General features: G+C 45.4%; 1 protein-coding gene across 3 annotated transcripts in view; it reads left to right on the top strand.

The window, feature by feature from the left end:
• Nucleotides 1–18,526, top strand: part of Egflam (EGF like, fibronectin type III and laminin G domains) — a 163,970-nt gene that overhangs the window by 137,776 nt on the left and 7,668 nt on the right. For 2 of the 3 annotated variants that reach the window (XM_035440594.1, XM_035440595.1), the window contains 6 exons: nt 914–1,025; nt 1,360–1,476; nt 3,825–4,005; nt 10,588–10,611; nt 12,554–12,632; nt 15,645–15,788. In XM_035440594.1, coding sequence (XP_035296485.1) covers nt 914–1,025; nt 1,360–1,476; nt 3,825–4,005; nt 10,588–10,611; nt 12,554–12,632; nt 15,645–15,788 — 657 coding nt within the window. The remainder of the gene's footprint in view (nt 1–913; nt 1,026–1,359; nt 1,477–3,824; nt 4,006–10,587; nt 10,612–12,553; nt 12,633–15,644; nt 15,789–18,526) is intronic. The other variant, XM_027401335.2, reaches the window with a different exon arrangement.

The following is an 18,526-nucleotide window of genomic DNA, read 5'->3' as shown; positions in this document are numbered from 1 at the left end:
AGCCAGAGCATCTTTTCCCAAATATTCTATTATGAAAATTTTCAAAATGAGCCAGGGATGGTGGTGCACATCTATAATCCTAGCACACAAGAGGCAGGGGCAGGCAGAACTATGTGAGTATGAGGCTAGCCTGGTTTACACAGATAAGTCCCAGGCCAGTGAGATTACATAGCAAGACCTTGTCTCAAAAACACCAATGGGACTCACAAGATGGGTCAGTTGGTAAGTATGCTTGCTATGTGTCCTGGTTTGCTTTCTATTGCTGTGACAAAACACCATGATGGAAAACAACTTGTGGAGGAAAAGGTTGGTCTGGCTTACTCTTCCATGTCACAGTCATTCACTGAGGGATGTCAGATGACCTAGTCCATCTCCACTAGGACTTGATATCTTTTATGTAACTGCAAAACAAACCCTCCTTCCATTCAGCTATTTCTTGTTGGGTATTTGAGCATAGCAACCTGAAAAGTCACTAATACAGGTGGGTGTCTGAAGTTGGCATCCATTTCATCGCAGCTGCGCCCATGGCACACTGACTCACCTTCTGTTTCTCCAGAGAAACAGAACCAATGGGGAAATAGGTAGAAATGCCGGAAAACATTTGTCTTGTGATCATTGGACTAAAGCATTCCACAGTTTCCTTCAGGGAAGCTGGAAGCCAAGAAGAGTCTATGATGTAGTTCTGTCCAAGCCTATAGGAGAGTTCATGGCACAAGTTCCAGTCTGAGTCCAAAGAGCCAAGAGCCAGAACACTGGTGATGCAAGTTCTGGTAATGTCTATGTGTGTTGGTGAAGGCTGTCTTATCTCTCAGAAACTCCTTAGAAAGACACCCAAAAATACTGTGCCAGTCATCTGGGTTTCCTCTTCCAGTCACGTGAACATAGAATGTTAACATCACATTTTCTTTGACAGGAGTGAGGATCCCCTCACCCTCGGCCAATGGCATGAGCTGCGTGTGTCTCGAACAGCAAAGAATGGTATCTTACAGGTGGACAAGCAGAAGGTAGTAGAGGGGATGGCAGAGGTAAGGACACATTTGTTTCTCTCAAACATTGGTGTGGACCAGACCACTGTTATCTGTTGAGACCATTTTCCTGAGGGTGGAGTATGAGCACTGCTCACCAGTAGATAGTGATGTAGTCTGTGCATGCATTATAATATACCTGGGATTCAGATATTATATTATGATCCTATACACACAATGAAACAGAGCTTTAAGTACATGTGTTCAGTTACCACATAAAACAGTATGAAGGTCCAGCCAATATGCAGCCAGGTTTCTATGATGGCTCTTGAGGCTGTTGCAACTATCTGTCCTAAAGTTAGTCTGATGCTTGCTGTTTTTTATGTCTTGGCAGGGAGGCTTCACCCAGATTAAGTGTAACACAGATATTTTTATTGGCGGAGTCCCAAACTACGATGATGTCAAGAAAAACTCGGGCATCCTCCATCCATTTAGTGGGAGCATCCAGAAGGTACAACTTCACTTTCTTGTGCTTGATATCACTCTGACTGTATGCAGTGTTAAGGGTTGTAATCAGTTATCTGCTGTACCTCAGAAAGATGGTTTGAGAAAATGCTGAAATGGTTATGATTTATTTTTAATGACTATATAGGCTAATTTTCCACACACCTGTTCAGTACAGAGTGATTCTATGATGTCACGGTGGATTGTCTTTTTCAGCAGAAATTCCCAAACTTTCCTAGTGCTCTCAGGAGAGATAACTGACACCAGGATGCCACAGACACTTGTGTAACCAGGAAAGGGGCAAGCAGAGGCAGGAAGCAAGCTCAGCTTAGGCTGTTCTCTGAGTTACTCTGTAGTTTGTTCCATGTGAGAGCCAACTGTTATTCCCACCCACCCACGAGCAGTTGCTCATCAATCATAAAATGGAGCTCTCAGATTCCAGAGATATATTCCATAAGGGTAAACGATAAAAGAGCTGCTGGGCTAGTGGAAGATGCTGATCCCACTCCCACATATCTTTCTATTCCTTCTCTTGGGGATGCCCAAGATCCCTCAGGTAATGAGGATGTGTTCTGTTGGCTACAGACTTGCAGATTGACACAAAGCCCAGACTTGCAGGGTTGCCAGCACTGAAAAAAAAGTGAGCTTGGATCCTTGGTTAGCCTCATCATGTTTCCCGTTAGTGGTAAAAGGTGTCATGGGGACCCAGGTAGGACTCATGACAAAGTATGAGAGTAAATGATGAGGGAGTGGTGACACTAAAAGGAAGTCCCATCACAATTTGAAGATTGTGCTCTGGGAAAGGCCCCTGGTGTGTGTCCTCATATCTCAGTGCTGGCTCAGGAAAATCCAGCCAACATTTGCTTGCTCTCACATGCCCTTTTGTTGCTGAACTACAATACCATTGGCATCTTGGGTCAGATTTTGGTTCTTCACAAGAGGCACTGGTCACATTTGTGTAGGTTCTAAGTATGAAAAAGCTCACCCACACCACCCTCCCTCCTCAAGCTTTGCCTTTGGCTCACTGGGCACACAGCCCTTCTCTCCTGCCCTCTGGAAAGGCTGTCTTTCCTGTCCTGTGACTGAGGCACCGGCTGTGTGCCAACAGGAGACAAGTACTGGCCTTGTATTGGTTGTAGCACATATACTGGGTTTTCTATTTTTCACCTGCAGCATGAAAGAGGGAGATTAGAGAAGGGTCAGTCTCCTCACTAGTGGCTTCTCAGATTCAGGACCTGGAGAAGCTTTTCTCCAACCTCAAAACACTCTTCAAGAGTGAGGTACATCTTTGGAAATTGAGGTAGATTCCCAGCATGAAGCACCTCCTCTAGCCTAACACCCTACACAATGGGGAGGGCTGTCCCATCAGGGTACTTCTGTGTCTCTCTGTTTTGCAAAGCTAGCAACAGCAGTTCAATGGACATGGACATTCGGCAGGCTAAGTCAAGGGCTAAAGAGTTAGGAGGAGATAAGGAACCCAGTAACATTTCCCAGTAATATACTACTTTGCCCACAGCCATCTGTCAGGAAAGAAAGAGCAGGGCTCCTTGCCTCAGAAGTATATCCACAGTGGAACAAAGGGGGAGCCTGAACTTGAGGGTATGGAGAGCGAGGGAAGTCAAGAGATGCTGAAGAAGAAAGACAAGGGGAGTGGGTAGGAGAATCAGTGAGGCCTGGGTTCTGGTGTAGGTGACATCACACCGTATATGGAGGAAGCATACCAGGAAGCCAACTTACAGGAATATGAGTGAGGGTTCACTTACAGCAGCAGACATCACTCAAAAACAGTGGCATCACCAAAGCCCACCCCAGCAGGGGTGACAGCTCCAGAAACCTGAAGCACACAGCACAGCCTACAGATGGCTCAGTTGGTCTGACCCACAGGTTGGGATTTTCTTTCCCAGAGGCTCAGTTTGGTCTGACCCTCTTCTATGCAGTTTGTCTGGTCTCCCTTTCTTCCAGGCTGCTAGGCAGCTCAGACTGAGAGCCTTCTTTGCAGCTTGGCTTGTCTGTCTCTTAGCAGGCCATACTGCTCTTCTACTCTCAGGATGAAGAGCCCTAGTATATCTGGTCAGTTTCAGTGACTTCCTGAAGCCGTTTTGAGTTGTTTACTTCCTAACTTAAAGAGTGACCCTGCGGGGTGGAATGCTTTGGTTTTGGAGGTAACTGATCACAACTCAGCTTCCCCCAGGTGCCAAACTCAACCCTTCAGTTCTCCTTTATTTGAAGGACCACCAGATCAGCATTCAGACTTTGTTTCTTTTGTTAACCTCCTTCAGTATATGTAGCTCAGGTTGGTAAGCTGCAAGTTTGTTTTCCCCAGTCTTGAATTTCTTTGTGTTTCTCTATCCTAAGATCATCCTGAATGACCGGACCATCCACGTGAAGCATGACTTTACATCTGGCGTGAACGTGGAGAATGCGGTTCACCCCTGTGTGGGGGCCCCCTGTGCCCACGGAGGCAGCTGTCGGCCCAGGAAGGAGGGTTATGAGTGTGACTGTCCCTTGGGCTTCGAGGGCCTGAACTGCCAGAAAGGTACCTTTGGGGTCTTAACTTGGCTTCCTAGAGGGCATGGAGGCCGTAAGCTGGATCATGGGGGCCATTCTTTTTTGTGAACCCAGAACCACACATACATTCGGCAAGCACTCTGTCAGTGAAATACACGCTCAGCCCTTTCTGTAGTTTTTTGTTTGTTTGTTTTTGTTTTTGAAAGAATGTCTCACTAACTTGTCTAGGCTAGCCTTGAGCTCATCTATAGTCCAGATAGGCCTTGATTTTATATATCTATTGCCTCAACCTCCCAAGATGTTGGTATTACAGACCTTTGTCACCAAGTATGGTAAGAGCAGTGCTCTTAAAGGGAGAATTATTAATACAGGAACTTGTCATTTTGATTACCAACTTCAGTGGCATATCAGGTAGCCATTACATCATATAAGCTACTATAATTGCTTAAGAAGAATTCAGTCCCCAAGTAACTCTGTAAGAGTAGGTAAAGGGCCTCTCCATCCACTAGTCTAACCCTTCCCTAGGAATCCTCTTATAGGCTGTCTTCCAAAAGGTTAACCTGGACACAACAAGGACTTAAGGACTTATGCATTTGAGCTACTCTGACAACACCCTGGCAAAGGAGTGCCTCTGCTTATGGACTGATAAACTTTGGAGGCGGTAAAGAGAAATGCTGCCCAAATGTAGAAAAATATGAACAGTGCATTAGTTGTCCAAGCTAAAGTACACACAACCTCTGTCCAGTGCTCTATCCCATGCTGCTGAACCCATTTGGGTCTCAAATATCCTCATTCACCAGGGACTGCAGGACAGATTAAATGAAGTAATGTTGGAAACAGAAGACAGAAGGCTGTCTTCTGACTGCCACTATTAGTAATAAATAGTGTTATTACTGATGAGAGAATAAGCTAGCTCCCTAGTAGGTGCCGTGAGCTTCCATCATGGGTCCCATCTGAAAGGATGGGAGGACCACAAACCAAAGATGCTACTTGATCCTTCATATACCTCCTTAAGGGGAGCAGAAGCCATGGTCTAGACATCTAGGAGTGTCCTATCTGTACCAATCATGTATGCCCATATTCTGGTCTATATAGTCCATCTTATTTCTAATGTCAGAATGACCCACCTGCCCTAGAACTAGTTTTTGACGAAGCCAACAGGCCTGAAAGAATTAAGTTAGAGAATTCCGGAAAGACACTCTCCTCTGTTCTTGCTTTCTCGTGTTTTCACTTGTTACAGATGCCTGATTTTTACCAAAAGAAGAAAACTCTAAATTTTACAGGCAGATATTTTGTACATGGGATGTAAAGGAATTATTGCATCAGCCATGGAAAATACGAAAGTTGCCAATTTGCTAGTCAAACAGATTAGTATTTTTCACACTTAAATGACTTCAGGAGTCTGCCTAACAGAGCATGATACATGATTTTTTTTTTTGAAAACCAAAGAAGAGTAACTTTACCAATCTCAAATTCTAATTCTAACAAGCATGCTGTGAAGGAGCTAATGGGTGATATTCGAAGGAGTGTCTACTTCAGCAGTGGCCTGTTCCTTTGGAAAATGGGGTTTGGAGTCAGGGCAAATGGTCAAGCATTCTGTGTAAACACAAGACCTGAGTTCAACTCCCAGCACCCATGTAAAAAGCCTGGTGTAACAGCACAAGCCATAAAATCCCAGGACTTGGAACCTGGGTACAGGAAAATACTGGGGCTTAACAGCCACCTACTCTTGTGGAATCAGTGAGCTCTGACTTCAATGAGAGATCCTGTCTCAAAAATAATAAATTAATTAATTAATTAATTAATTAAGAGATAATCAGTAAGTAAATAAATGATGGAGAGTGACTGAGAAAGACACCGATGCCAACTTCTGTCTTCCACACACTTGTACACATATCAGCATGAACTCATGTAAGTGTGTGTGTGTGTGTGTGTGTGTGTGTGTGTGTGTGTGTAGAGACAGAGAGAGACACAGAGAGAGAGAGAGAGAGAGAAAGAGAGCATGAACACAGACACACATACAAGAACAATACTCAAATTTGGGGGACTTATCCTTCAGTGTTGTCCCTACTAGTCTGGAGGGTCATAATAGACGTATCAAGCTTGCCTCTGATACTATAGGGTCTGGGCTTATGTGAACACTTAGCTTTGGGGGTTAAAGGGAGAAGGAAATGACAGGTTATGATCTTGTTGGCCCTGTGTCCTGATATGGAACTTTGTCTGGATCAGATATAACACATTCACATAGTGACTCTGGGGCTCTAGGCTCATGCCCAGTGAGAAATCGATCTCACCAGAATGGCAGAGCAGACCTCAGCAAGAGCATGGGCTCCTTCAAGATCTGAGGGAGTGGGTGGTGGTACTTTATTGGCATAGCAGGCTAGAAGAACCATCAGCTGCTCTGCATGTTGCTCTAGCTCTGAAATAAAAATACTGCTTTGTGAATGTCAGGAAGGATTGTATATAGGAGGGATTGCCTGCGTTCCATATCTCCTCTCCTGTACCAATGACCTGAGAGGATTAAAGGGGGCTCTGTGACAGTTTCCTCGGATTACAGTGGGCATGTAATCCCACATGTAGATGGTGACCTACAATTTGCTGTGATATTGGGCATCTTCTCCACTAGAAGGATTGGAAAAAAAGGGGAGATAGGCAGTAGTCACATTCCTTAGAGAGGGAAGACAGTGTAAATCGGGGCAGATCCAAAGCTTCAAAGACCAAGAATGCTTGGGAACCATCTGCAGAGAATCCCGCATCCTTTAGTAAGGTGATTCTTCTACATATAACAGCTAAAGAGTTTTTCCTAAGACATAATAAAACTAAACTCCAAAACAAGAACCTGTTCGAAACACTCTCCACAGAAGTTTAACTAGTTTGGTTTGTTGTTGCCTGTTTTTTTTTTTTTTTTTTTTTTTTTTTTTTTTTTTTTTTTTAGACCTGGTCTTGCTCTGTAGTACTGACTGGCCTAGTACTCACTATGTAGCAGCTGATGGTGGTGACCTTGAATTATTGTCACTCCTGCCTCAGCTTCCCAAGTGCTGTGATCACATGCATGTCCTCTGTTTTTATCATTCTTGTAGTCATTTTAAGCAAGGAGAAGACTATTGCATTAATACCCAGAACCAGAGACCTCAAGTAAGTCACTTAAAGAGCACTTCCCCAGGAAGGTGGTTTTCTAGATCATTCCTAGATCATACACTCCTCAGGGCTGTAGTCAGGACATCTGACACTTCTCACCTTTTGATGTCATAGGAAGATGTGACAAGAAAAAGATTCCAAACCTGTGCAGGTCTGGAAACAACCATGGGGAGTACATGCACACACATGTATACACACACACACACACACACACACACACACACACACACACACACACACACACACTTTGTCCTCCCTATGAGGTGGGAGGGGGCAGCAACAGTGCCCACATAGCCTCTGAGAGGATCCAAGAGCCAAGGTCCCTCTATAGCATCTGGAGCTACACAGAATCAAGTCTCCCAGTGTCCACTTCAGACTCCATGATGTTGGCAGAGCTAGAGGTCTTTCCCTGCTAGAGCCATCACTTCAGGTGTCAACAAAACCAGAATGCTAGATTTCATTTGTCTCCTCACTGCTGATTTGAAGACTCTGTTTCAAAAATCTTTTCCCACCAAACTATAACACCTCATGTATTACTACTATAGTGAGACCCCCTTCTCATCTCAAGCGGGATGTCATCAAGGCTAACCCCAGAGCACTGTTTCCACACTGGACTCTTCTTTCCTTTTTTTTCTGAATTCTCATCACACATATATACCTAGTTTCCCAGTCCCTCCAGGTTCCTGTGTCTAAGTAAGTTGTCATGTTTTAGAGCTCAGCTCTTCAAACTGGGCAGAAAAGGTTTTAAGGTCTATTGTTGACTGATTTGTTCACGCCATTCTCCCTTTACAACCTCCCCAGAACTTACAATCACATGCTTACACATGAACAAGACAGGAACTGGGATCTGTGGTCAGATAAATTTGGATAAATCTGAGTTAAACAGTTAACCACTGTTAATTCAACACACAGTACTAGCTTTACATGGAATGAGAAATAGTTTATTCTGGAGCCAAATATGAGTGGCATTACTCATAAACTCAGATTGCCAAGAACAGAAACTCAGATTGCCAGGAACACAAATTCAGATAGCCTCCAATACCCTGTTCCAATGGTCTAATGGCTTCCTCCGGTGTTTATAGTTATAGGGGGGAAAAGGTAATAACTCAAAGTATTATGAAAATTCATTGGAACATTAGACAGGTAGGTTATGGGGAAGCTCATGTTCTAGGTCTCAGATGCTGTTTGATGGCATTCTTAGCTCCTGGCTTGGTGGAAGCTGGTGCTTTGTTAATGCATCCCAAGGTTTCACGTGACAGCCACAAAGACTTTAGGTCAGACAGGGTGGATGATGGGTGGCAACTAAGGAGGCTAAAGGTAACGCAAGACCATTTGACTCTGGATTTGCAACATTCAGTTGTCCCCAGACAGAAGTTCTGATCTGTTCATCAGTCAGCCTTGTAGAATTTTTTACATAGGAGTTTTGGGGGGTTGTTGGTTTTTCAATGCAAACAGCTCCCTCTTCCACGGAACTTGTTAGAACCTTTGCTGTATTTGAAGTGCCTTGGGACACAGGACACAGTTGTTTTTCTTGGGGTCCTCCTAACCCATAGCAAACAAGTAAGGGCTTGGACTCGGGTGATGCAGAATCAGGCAGGCCACTAGATGGGGCCATTTCTCCATAGCAAGTGAACTGTTCTCCATACCACAAAGCCAGCAACTTTGAAGGCAGGGCCTGAGCCTAAGGCATAACATTCCTGAGCAAGGCTGGGTCTTCAAAGATCCATCCTGCCTGAACAATGCTGATCTAACACAAGTTTAGCACTTGGATATTTTATGCCGAACTTAGCAGATTCGTATATTGATTGCTAGAGCTGATTTGGGTGATTAAAAAAAATCTTTTTTTGTTGTTTCATTATGTGAGAAAACTGCTTCAGTAGATACAAACCCCACTTTTTAAAGACTATATTCTTAAAAACTTGTTACTAAAACCTGCGATTCATGCAAACCGCTGGGAATTTATTTTCATAGGATGGTATATCATTAAACACTGAAAAAATGAGAGTGTTTGAGCTACTCCGATCTTCAGTTAGTTGCAGGTCTAGTTGGATAGACAAAGGTTTTTATTTGTTTCTATATATTGTAGCTTCTAAATTAGGTTGTATAGACCTTATCCAGAGTTCTTGGGACCAAAAACATTTCCAATTACAGTATATTTTTTTTTGAGTTTGGAATATTTACATACATATAAAGAGATACCTTGACAAGGACCCAAATCTAAATATGAGGGTTATTTGTGTTTCCAATAAATACCCTTCATGTAGAAATGAGAAGCAATTTTCTGCAGCATTTTTACCTTGCCCACCTTTTCAGTATGACCCCATGCCATGACCTCAAGTGTGCAGTTTTCCAGGTGTTGGTATTAAAAAAGCTTTAGAGTTTATGGGGATTGGATGTTCTCAACCTATACACCAAAGAATTATGTACCAAGTAAACTGCCCCAGAAGCGTGTAGTCTGCCCTGATGGTAGACCAGTTGACCAGTCTCATTGTTCCCTGGCCCTGAGGTGTACCAAGAAGCAGTGCTGCCTACTAGCCTCCTGGATATTGAGATAGTGAGTCTATGACATCCTCATGGTCCTCTCTGTCCAACTTCAATTGAGTGTGTTGCAAGAAAGAGCTGTTTTTTCAACTCTTTTTTTCCCCAAAACTCTAAATCTCTCAAGTGGGAGATTCTCTCGGGTGGGGGTTGGGGGTGGAACTTGCATGTGGAATGCTGTTCTTCTTTGGCAGTTCTGACACCACCTGATGGCACCTGCTTTAGCACATAGATGTGAAGGAATGCCAAGACATTTTCATTAATACATGAGTCAGGCCATTGCTACAAAAGAAAGAACACAGAAAAGGTCAGGTCTAAAGGTTAGGTTTAAATATAAACTTGTTTATAATAAAATTTAAACCATGAAGGTTGGGAAATAGACTTGATGGTCACGCCTGGAGCTGGTGTTTTTGAATGGAATGGCTTTTTACCTGCATGCCTGTGTGCACTGACTAAATTGAGGGCATTGTCATGGACCTTATTGGTGTGGTTTCTGGAGAATACTCTGCCCTTAGTTAATCACAAGAAGGCTGGTTACAGAATCCTGCAAAGGGCAATGGGTGAATGTGTGACTGGTTGCCTTATTGTCCCTTGATTATGCACAGCCTGATGCTGAAAAATAGTCACAAGCATTTTTCCAGACATAGTAGAAAGGTGGGTTGAAGGTGGAGTCTTGGCAGCTTAGGATGAACATGAACGTATCCTATCCTTAGTTCTCAGTAACCCTCAAATGCAATAAAATCCAAGGGGGAACAACACTAGTCATGCCCTGAAGAAACTTCCAGGGGCTCTTGCAGCAACCCATCCTCCACTCTCTTCTGGATCCACAAAAGGGCTTTGTGAAGCAGGCTGGTCTGGTTCCCAGTGAGCCATGTAGAGTACAATGTCTGTGAGTGCTAACTCTCCCTTTCTCTTTCATGCTGGCACCTGGCAGAGTGTGGGAACTACTGCCTCAATAGTAAGTACAGTACTAAGTCCTGGGAGAGAGCGAACCACCTGGGCTTCTGCCAGAGCCTGCCAGCTCGGGTCAGGCCAAGAGCTCAGAGCAGCCAACTGCAGGCAGAAGGGAGATGGGGTGGGGGCATCAGACACACCAACCAAGGTTCAATGGATCTGCCTTCCAGAGTGGAGGACCCCAAGCTGGCTTTCTCCTAGTTGTGTGTCAGAGAGTGCTGAGTTGGGGGGTTCTAGCTGGCAGGCAGCTGGACTTAGCTCCTACACACAGGCATCTCCTGAGGCTCTGTTCGTAGAGCTAACTTGTGACAAAAACACCAGGACCATTTTAAGAAGTCCAAAGAGAAGGATGGCTGTCAGACACAGGCCAACAGACAGGGCCAACAACAGCAGCAACAGGACCTGGCTGTACCTCTCACCCTGGAGTGAGCGGAGCCCACTGGGGCCTTCTTGGTTATGTTTAGGCCAGGGCCAGACTCCTATGCCAGTCAGCTTGGGCACTCTCCTTCTACTTCCTTATCAGCACACAGTTCCTGAAATAAGGGACTGGTTCCTCTACCAAGAGCTCCCTCCCCCTCCTCTTCTGCCTCCTCCTTCCTCCTCTTCCTTCACCTTGCACTCTACCTCCATACCCCATCACCACTGCTCCCAGCTCTGGGAGATCATTCTTCCCCTTTTTGCTTCACTTCTTTAGCTTTCCCAGTTCATGTGTCTCCCCTTTCCTGTCCCAGTGGCTGCCTATCTACTAACCTTTCTCTCTCATTCTCTCTCTCTCTCTCTCTCTCTCTCTCTCTCTCTCTCTCTCTCTCTCGGTTTAAAAGTAAAATTTAAACTCTCCCCATTGTCCATAGCATCACGTGATACATTTTCTTTCCTGGGTGTGGAGTCGTTATGTCACGTCTTCTTGGTATCAACCACGTGTTTTCTTGAAGCTGTAAATATTTCACCAGCTAGTTATTCTTTCATTTTACACACTTTTGTTTTGCTTTGTGAATGTGAGATTCATTCTACCGTGGTTTCTTTAAGCTGTTTCCCCTGTCTCTTTCCAAAGAGGAAGGAGGTGGTGTGGTTATTTCTCCAGCAGAAATCCCCTCTGCCTGTGTATCCAGTTTGTGACAGCACACATGCCTGTCCTCATGCCTGTTCTTTTGATGTGAAAAAAAAAAAAAAAAGGTGATTCCTTGGGGAAAGCAAGTGATGAGAAATTGGGAGGAAGGAGATTCACTTCTAAAGTACTGGGAAGTAAGGGATGGGCAGGAGCCAGAATGAGGCCAGCCACTCTGGTTCAGGGTCTGCTGCAGTCTTAGCTGGAGGAGCTTGGGCTAATTCTGGGCCCTTTCTGACCCTCATTTTCACCATCCTGAAATAGGAATAGCTAGGCCTGCCTCACTCTGTGTTTCTACATGAGTTCGGGTGAGGGCTTTGTAAGACCTCATGTGTCTGACTGAAGAGTCAGAGCTGATATACCACACTCCCCACTCTCTCCACATCAGAGCTACAGGGGTTCCATAGATAGTAGATAAGCTCTAAGTAAAGAACCCCACAACCCCATTGGGACTTGTTTGGGGATGACTGTCTCTGCCTCCCTTGGCAAAACTCTGGGATTATCCCCAGCTGCTCTCCACATGGCTCTCCTCCAGCTTCCAAGAAACACTGGGGACAGTTCAAGTTTCATCACATTGCAAAGCCTTCTCAGCAGTGCCAAGGCCAGTGACAGCAACCGCCGGCCCCCAGAGAAGGGAGAAAGGGGAGAAACCATTGCCAGGCCACTGGACCAGGCTGCTGTGAGCCAGGCCAGTACATACACAGCCAAGAGGAAGGGGCTGACAAATTGTCAAATGTCACATTCCATGGATAGCTTTCCTGCCATGTTACTGACATGTGTAAGGGTGTAGAGGTCAAGAGGGCTGCATGCCTCATAACCTTAATTTTCTCTTCTGTCTCAGCTATTACAGAAGCCATCGAGATCCCTCAGTTCATCGGCCGCAGTTACCTGATCTATGACAATCCAAATATCCTCAAGAGGTAATGGGCCAGCACAGCAGTTTGCTTATTCCCTGGATGTCAGTTTCTCAGCATCACTCTCTTTCATAACAGATAAAAATTCTCCCCATAGACTAGGGGTGGAGAGGGGCATATGAAATAAACATAGAGACAAGAACAAAACAAAGCAAATAAACTTGAAGGCGTTAGTCTTCCAAACAACCCCATTCATTATAAGCACTCCAAACTTTTCTGGTCAAAGGGCCTGGAAGAATATGACTTGCCCCTGGGGTTTCCAATGTTCCAGTTTGTGAGGCAGAAGGAATTGGATGCACCTACATCCTGAGTGTGGTGACATACCCCCACCCCCACCCCTGACCTTAAGAGAGCTGTTAGCTTTGTGCTGTTCTGTGCCATAGCTTGCAGATCTGCCTGGAGCCAGTTGTATAAGGACTCAGCTGCTCCCAGTCAAATAGCTCAGAGCCCTTGCATGCTAGACCAGTACCTATGTCTTCATGAGCAAAAGTCAACTGTCCTCCTGAGGCTCTGCCTGTACAGTGAAAATTGCTCGGTTCTCCTCGTGTTGGCAGAAGAGCAGGACACAGGACAGAATGCATGATACAAATGCCCAAGTTACAGCTTTGGTTCCCTGGAGGCAGGGATGAGCTAGAATTTCAAGCTGCTTGTATATGACAAGAGTGGAGTTGGCTGAACTGTCTATTCAGTCAAACTTGTTGTTGGCAACTTCAGTTTGTCCCTTGGTCCTCTGTCATTGGTGATGTTCATCCACCTTTCAACCACCAGCAAAACTGTTCTAGAATTTTCCTTTCCCTTTAGATTGGGTTCATAGTAACAGATGACAAATCTTTAACCTAAAGACACTCTGCTTTAGGTCAGAATTTAGGGTTTTGAGAAGCAAAACTGATTGAAAGATCATTTTCTGTGTCACTGGGGTGACTGTAGGCATATCAGACTATTGTAGTGGTTCGAATAAGGTTGGCCGTCACAGTCTCATATAGTTAAGTGTTTGGTTCCAGGTTGATGGACTCTTTAGGAGGGATTGAGAGGCATGTTCTGTGGGAGGAGGTAGACCCTTCTGCACTTCCCTAATCACAGCTTCTGTTTGTGGCCTTTGTATAAGGACTTAAGTGAGACGCATTCCCAGCCAAGGTATACTTCTTCCTTCTTTGGTCCTTCCCTCCAATGGTAGAAGGCTATTCAGTCTCCCCAAAGTAGAGTCTTAAGTAAGGAGTCCGAGGTCATCGCCTCTAGTTCTTAGCCAAAGGCCACGAACAGTAAAGGGGAGCTAACGCTGTGGTGGCAGGAGGAGATGGAGAAGCTTCAAATCAGAGCCTCTACTAGAGTGCCTGTGTTGATATGTGCAGGTAGGTGCATGTACTCCCATGTGAAGCCACACAAATGGAAGTGTTCAAGAGCTTTTTCAGTGTGTTGCCTTCAGAGGTTCAAGTAACTTAAAACAGCTTAAAATGTCTTAACCCTGTAACATTCAGCTGGGTAGATTAATCCAGAGGATGTGCTGTATCCTCAAAGAAAGACCCCAAATCTCATTCACTTGTCTGCCTTGTTACCTTCAGCATATTCCCTAGCTGTTCATTGGACACTCTTAGGATGATTGTTAAATTGGGCAATGTTGTATGGAAATGTAAAGGACTCTCACTAAAGAGAAGGAAGCTTCCCCAGAATCCTCCTGGTAAATTGGATGATAAGTTATATGTCAGCTCTTATTCCAAGCATTGATAAGAGATGCAGACTTGGCTTGACTGATTCACCATGGTCCACATTGCCAAGGGAGGGAAGGAACATGGAACCAGAGTCAGAGACTAGAAGGTTTTAGTCAGAGACTAAAACTGTTCAGGGCTGAGTTGCCTGTAGCTGGCCTGGTGGACCTCCTGTGTGAGGAAGACAAGATTGGTACCTTCTATCTAGACCTGGCCATGGCAAGCCTAGACAGAAGTCTCCCAAGTCTCCCCAGCATTCACTAGTGAATACACTGTACATCTCGGAACTAGGTATGAGGGAGGCATGCTGATGGTACCACTGATGGAAGAATGGAAAGAAAACACTTTCTCCCCACTCTTCTTGCCAGAATGGGTAAGAAAAAAGTTAAACTAGTCTGTGTCCCTTGATCTACTGTATTCCCCACCTGCTGTCTAGAAGTCGTGGAAGTGGCACTGGCCTGCTTGGGAAAATCTGAGAGTCTAAAATCCAGGAGCCTTGGCTTTAGGTTCTAGTAGTGTCTTGTTAATGACAATATTAACTTACATTTCCTTCTGCCTCATCTTTTGCTGGAGACCCTCAGGCCACATCAGATGAATGCTGATAACTAGCCAGATGAATTTCTAAACTAGCCTTAGGAAATGACAGGCACATAGGAACCCAGGAGCCTCTTCCCAGAGATGCATATTGCCCAGAAGCCATCCTGCTTGACACCCATTATCCTCAGAGCTTCCTGTGCTTTGGCCTAGGATTCTGTCTTGGCACCCTTCCAAGACCAAGAGCCACTCCATCAAGTAACCTCCTTTGAGATCCCCGGCCTTGGCTGTCTCCTCTCCCTCCAGAATGGCCTGAAGGACAATCATTGCTGTTCATGCTGGCCTTCTGCTGCCATGATTAGAGCCCAAAGAAACTGCTGATTTGAGCTTTGTGGCAACTGTGAAGCCCACTTTCTGCTGGGAAATGAGGGGCAGCTTCCCAAGAGCCATGGAGTAGGAAAGGAAAGGAAAGGAGAGGAAAGGAAAGGAAAGGAAAGGAAAAAGTCTGGTACATAAGGCTACCTGCCTGGGACTGTGACATTGGCCAAAGTCTTAGTCTGCAAGTGTCTCTTTGTAGGGTCAGACACTGCTGCTCCATGAGCATCCAGAACTTTTATGAATGGTGCGACTAGTAGGGGCTGTGCTCCTTCTGTTTTCCCAGTGCATGCAGATGCGGAGAGAGAAGTTTTATCTCCACATCTGGTTGCTTAGGGAAGGCAGGGATGACTCGAAACAGATGTTGGTGGTTGATTTCATGAACTCCCTTGTGCATTTCCTCCAGGGTGTCAGGATCAAGATCAAATGCCTTCATGAGGTTTAAGACAACCGCCAAGGATGGCTTACTGCTGTGGAGGGGAGATAGCCCCTTGAGACCTAACAGTGACTTCATTTCCCTAGGCCTTCGGGATGGAGCCCTGGTGTTCAGGTAACTTCCTCCCAAGCTCTGTCTTCATCTTGAATTTTCTTCTCAGACAGTGCAGAGTGTGCTGAAGACTGCAGGAGTTACCCCAAACACACTATGTTGGAAGTTGGCAGTTAACTGAAGGCTCTGGCCTCATTTGAGTCTCCTTTTTTTCCAATCAGCAACATCTATGCCTGTGAGGCAAATTCACACCACTCCCCTAGGTTGCCAATTTGTTCCAAGTTTTATTGGACTACTGTCATACTCATTCATCTACATATTGTCTCTTACTGTGATCAGGCTGCAGTGGCACACTAGAGCAGCTTCAAAGGGAACTGTTGGGCAAAGTCTCAATATTTACTATCTGGCCCTCTGCAGAGCCATTCTGTGCCCATTGTTTTAGTATATCCCTACCTTATGCTCCCCACTGGTAGACTAGAAGTTCTGGAATTGATACTGGCCAGCTTGGGAAGATCTGAAAATCTAACTCCAGGAGCCTTGGCTTTAAGTTGCTTCTGTCTAACTTAGTTCCATAGCCGTAGGGCGCATGCTGGTTTGTGGTGTTCTGCGGTGAGGAGAAGGAAATGCAGAGTCACGTCTCCATGGAGCAACCTAACACCTGGATCTTCGTAAATACTTGAGTGGAACTAACAAGGCTGTCCCAGAAGCTCTGATCTCCTTTTCTGAAAATTAATTCCTTAAATGATTTTTATTTGTGTGTATGCCTGTCTGTGTGAATGGATTTTATTTTATTTTTGAAACAGGGTCTCACTATGTGGCCTTGGTTGACCTGGAACTTTTCTATATAGATCAGACTGGCCTTAAATTCACTGAGCTCTGCCTGCCTCTGCCTCCCTATTGCTGGGATTAAAAAGTATTTACCATGCCTGCCCTGCAGTTCTTACTTCTTTTAAGTTAGTTTATATTGCTCTCCAAGTTGTTAACTGGGTGGCTATGTAGTGGCTGAAGAATTACCTGGATGCTTTTTCCCTCGTCTTCTCTTTTCTGGAATGAGAGAGAGCTCACTGTTTAAAGGGCAGGGGCTGTCTTGTGAAATATGAAAAATGAGGGCATGAAGATTGTAAAAGGTGCTTGCCATCAACCAGCAACACCCTTGGGGAACTTGTTAGAAATCCCCAGGAGCCAGCCTGACCTGACTGCATTGCGACCATTTCCCCAGGAGATTCAGTCACCTGCTGCAAGCCTCTGCTCTGGCTCTGGGTGTTTTCCCCATGGGGGAGGGGGGTTTGTTAAGCTTTTACTCCTCTAGTACTCCCCCTCTGCTGAGGACCCCCAAGTGTTCAGTAAATAATAAGAAATTGATAGCAAATGTTACAGAGAGAGAGCTGACCTACAGACATGATGAAGACTACATTCCAGGGCTTTGGTCAGCTGTTTGTGCTGGGGATAGTGGAGTTAGTGCCAGCCAGGTGAGGATAATGAGATGCTGCTAAATTTGAAAAAAAAGACATTTTGAGGGGAATGTGACTCTAACGTCACACCTGTTCTGTGATGGCGGACATTGCAGTGGTAGGTAGCTGAAGAACAAACACTGACAAGTGAGGGCAACTCATCTCCAACTGAGCCTTCTCCCCTGACCTGTGACCCTACCACTGCTCCCCATTCCTCACTGGCCCCAGGTCAGATGAGGAGGAGCTCTTCCCACCCTGTCGGCTGGCTGCTTTAAAGCCATTTCTCTGTGGTTTTCCTGTGGTTAACCTCACCCAGGCCTCAAGTACTTGATTGTACCCAGAAAAGGGAACTGAAACAGTAGCTAAGTGGAGTGTGGGGCCACCCCACTCCCCCTCAACTGCCAGCTGAATTCAATGCATGGAGACCTGAGAAAACTGGCCACTGGCTGCCACCAGCTCAGCTCTCACTGCAGGTCCTGCCAGCCCCCTCTCACCTCCTAATTGCTTGCTCCTGCTTGCTCCGTCTTGAACTCATACTCTAGGTTACCCTTTTCTTATTGAGTTGCTAAAGTTGTCCTTGGGCTTTCTTGTGTTCTTTATACACTTTTGGGGCCCAAGCAAGGATAGGATTGGCAGCAACATCTGGAGCCACACATTGCTGCTTACTGGGCACTTTCATCTGGCTAGTTATCCTACTTCACCCATCCATCCAACACAGACGAAAGGGGAGTCTAGGCTGGGCTGGGAACAAGCTGATCATGATATAGGCAGGTAGGCTAAAAAAAAAAGGCACCACACAACGAGTTATGCTCACTGGGGAGCTTGTCGAAAGGGTAGATTCCAGGGCTTGCCCACTCCCTGGCTCAGATGGATTTAGTGTGGGTGCACACTGGGTTCTTATTGGCATCAAGCACCCCAAGTGTTCTAGAAAGCACACCCCGAGGAATAGGGTCTCAAGTGTCTTCGAGGTTCCACATACTTTATCCCCTCGGCTGTGTGGTCTCAGCAAGTCACTTACCTTCTTTCGGCCTCTGACCCTGCTTCTGGGAAAGAAAAAGCTGGCTGGGAGGATTTTGTGAGGATGAAATGAATTAAATTTTGGAGAGGGCCAAGTGCACGTCAACGAGTTTTTAGTGATAAGGAGAATACAAATTCTTACCTCCATCAAGTGTTTTCTGGACTCTGCAAGCCACAGCCTCTATGAGATAACCTAGCAAAGAATCCCTGTATGTAGTCATTGCTGCCATTGTTACTAGTGTAAGATCAGGATCTTCCCTGGGATAGTGAATAGTGAATGGCACTATTGTCCCAGTTCTTCCAAGGCAAAGAAAGGCAAGGGGATCAAGAATT

This window comes from Cricetulus griseus, chromosome 2 (genome assembly GCF_003668045.3).
Source record: "Cricetulus griseus strain 17A/GY chromosome 2, alternate assembly CriGri-PICRH-1.0, whole genome shotgun sequence".
NCBI lineage: Eukaryota > Metazoa > Chordata > Mammalia > Rodentia > Cricetidae > Cricetulus > Cricetulus griseus.
This window is presented reverse-complemented; position numbering and strand designations above follow the sequence as displayed.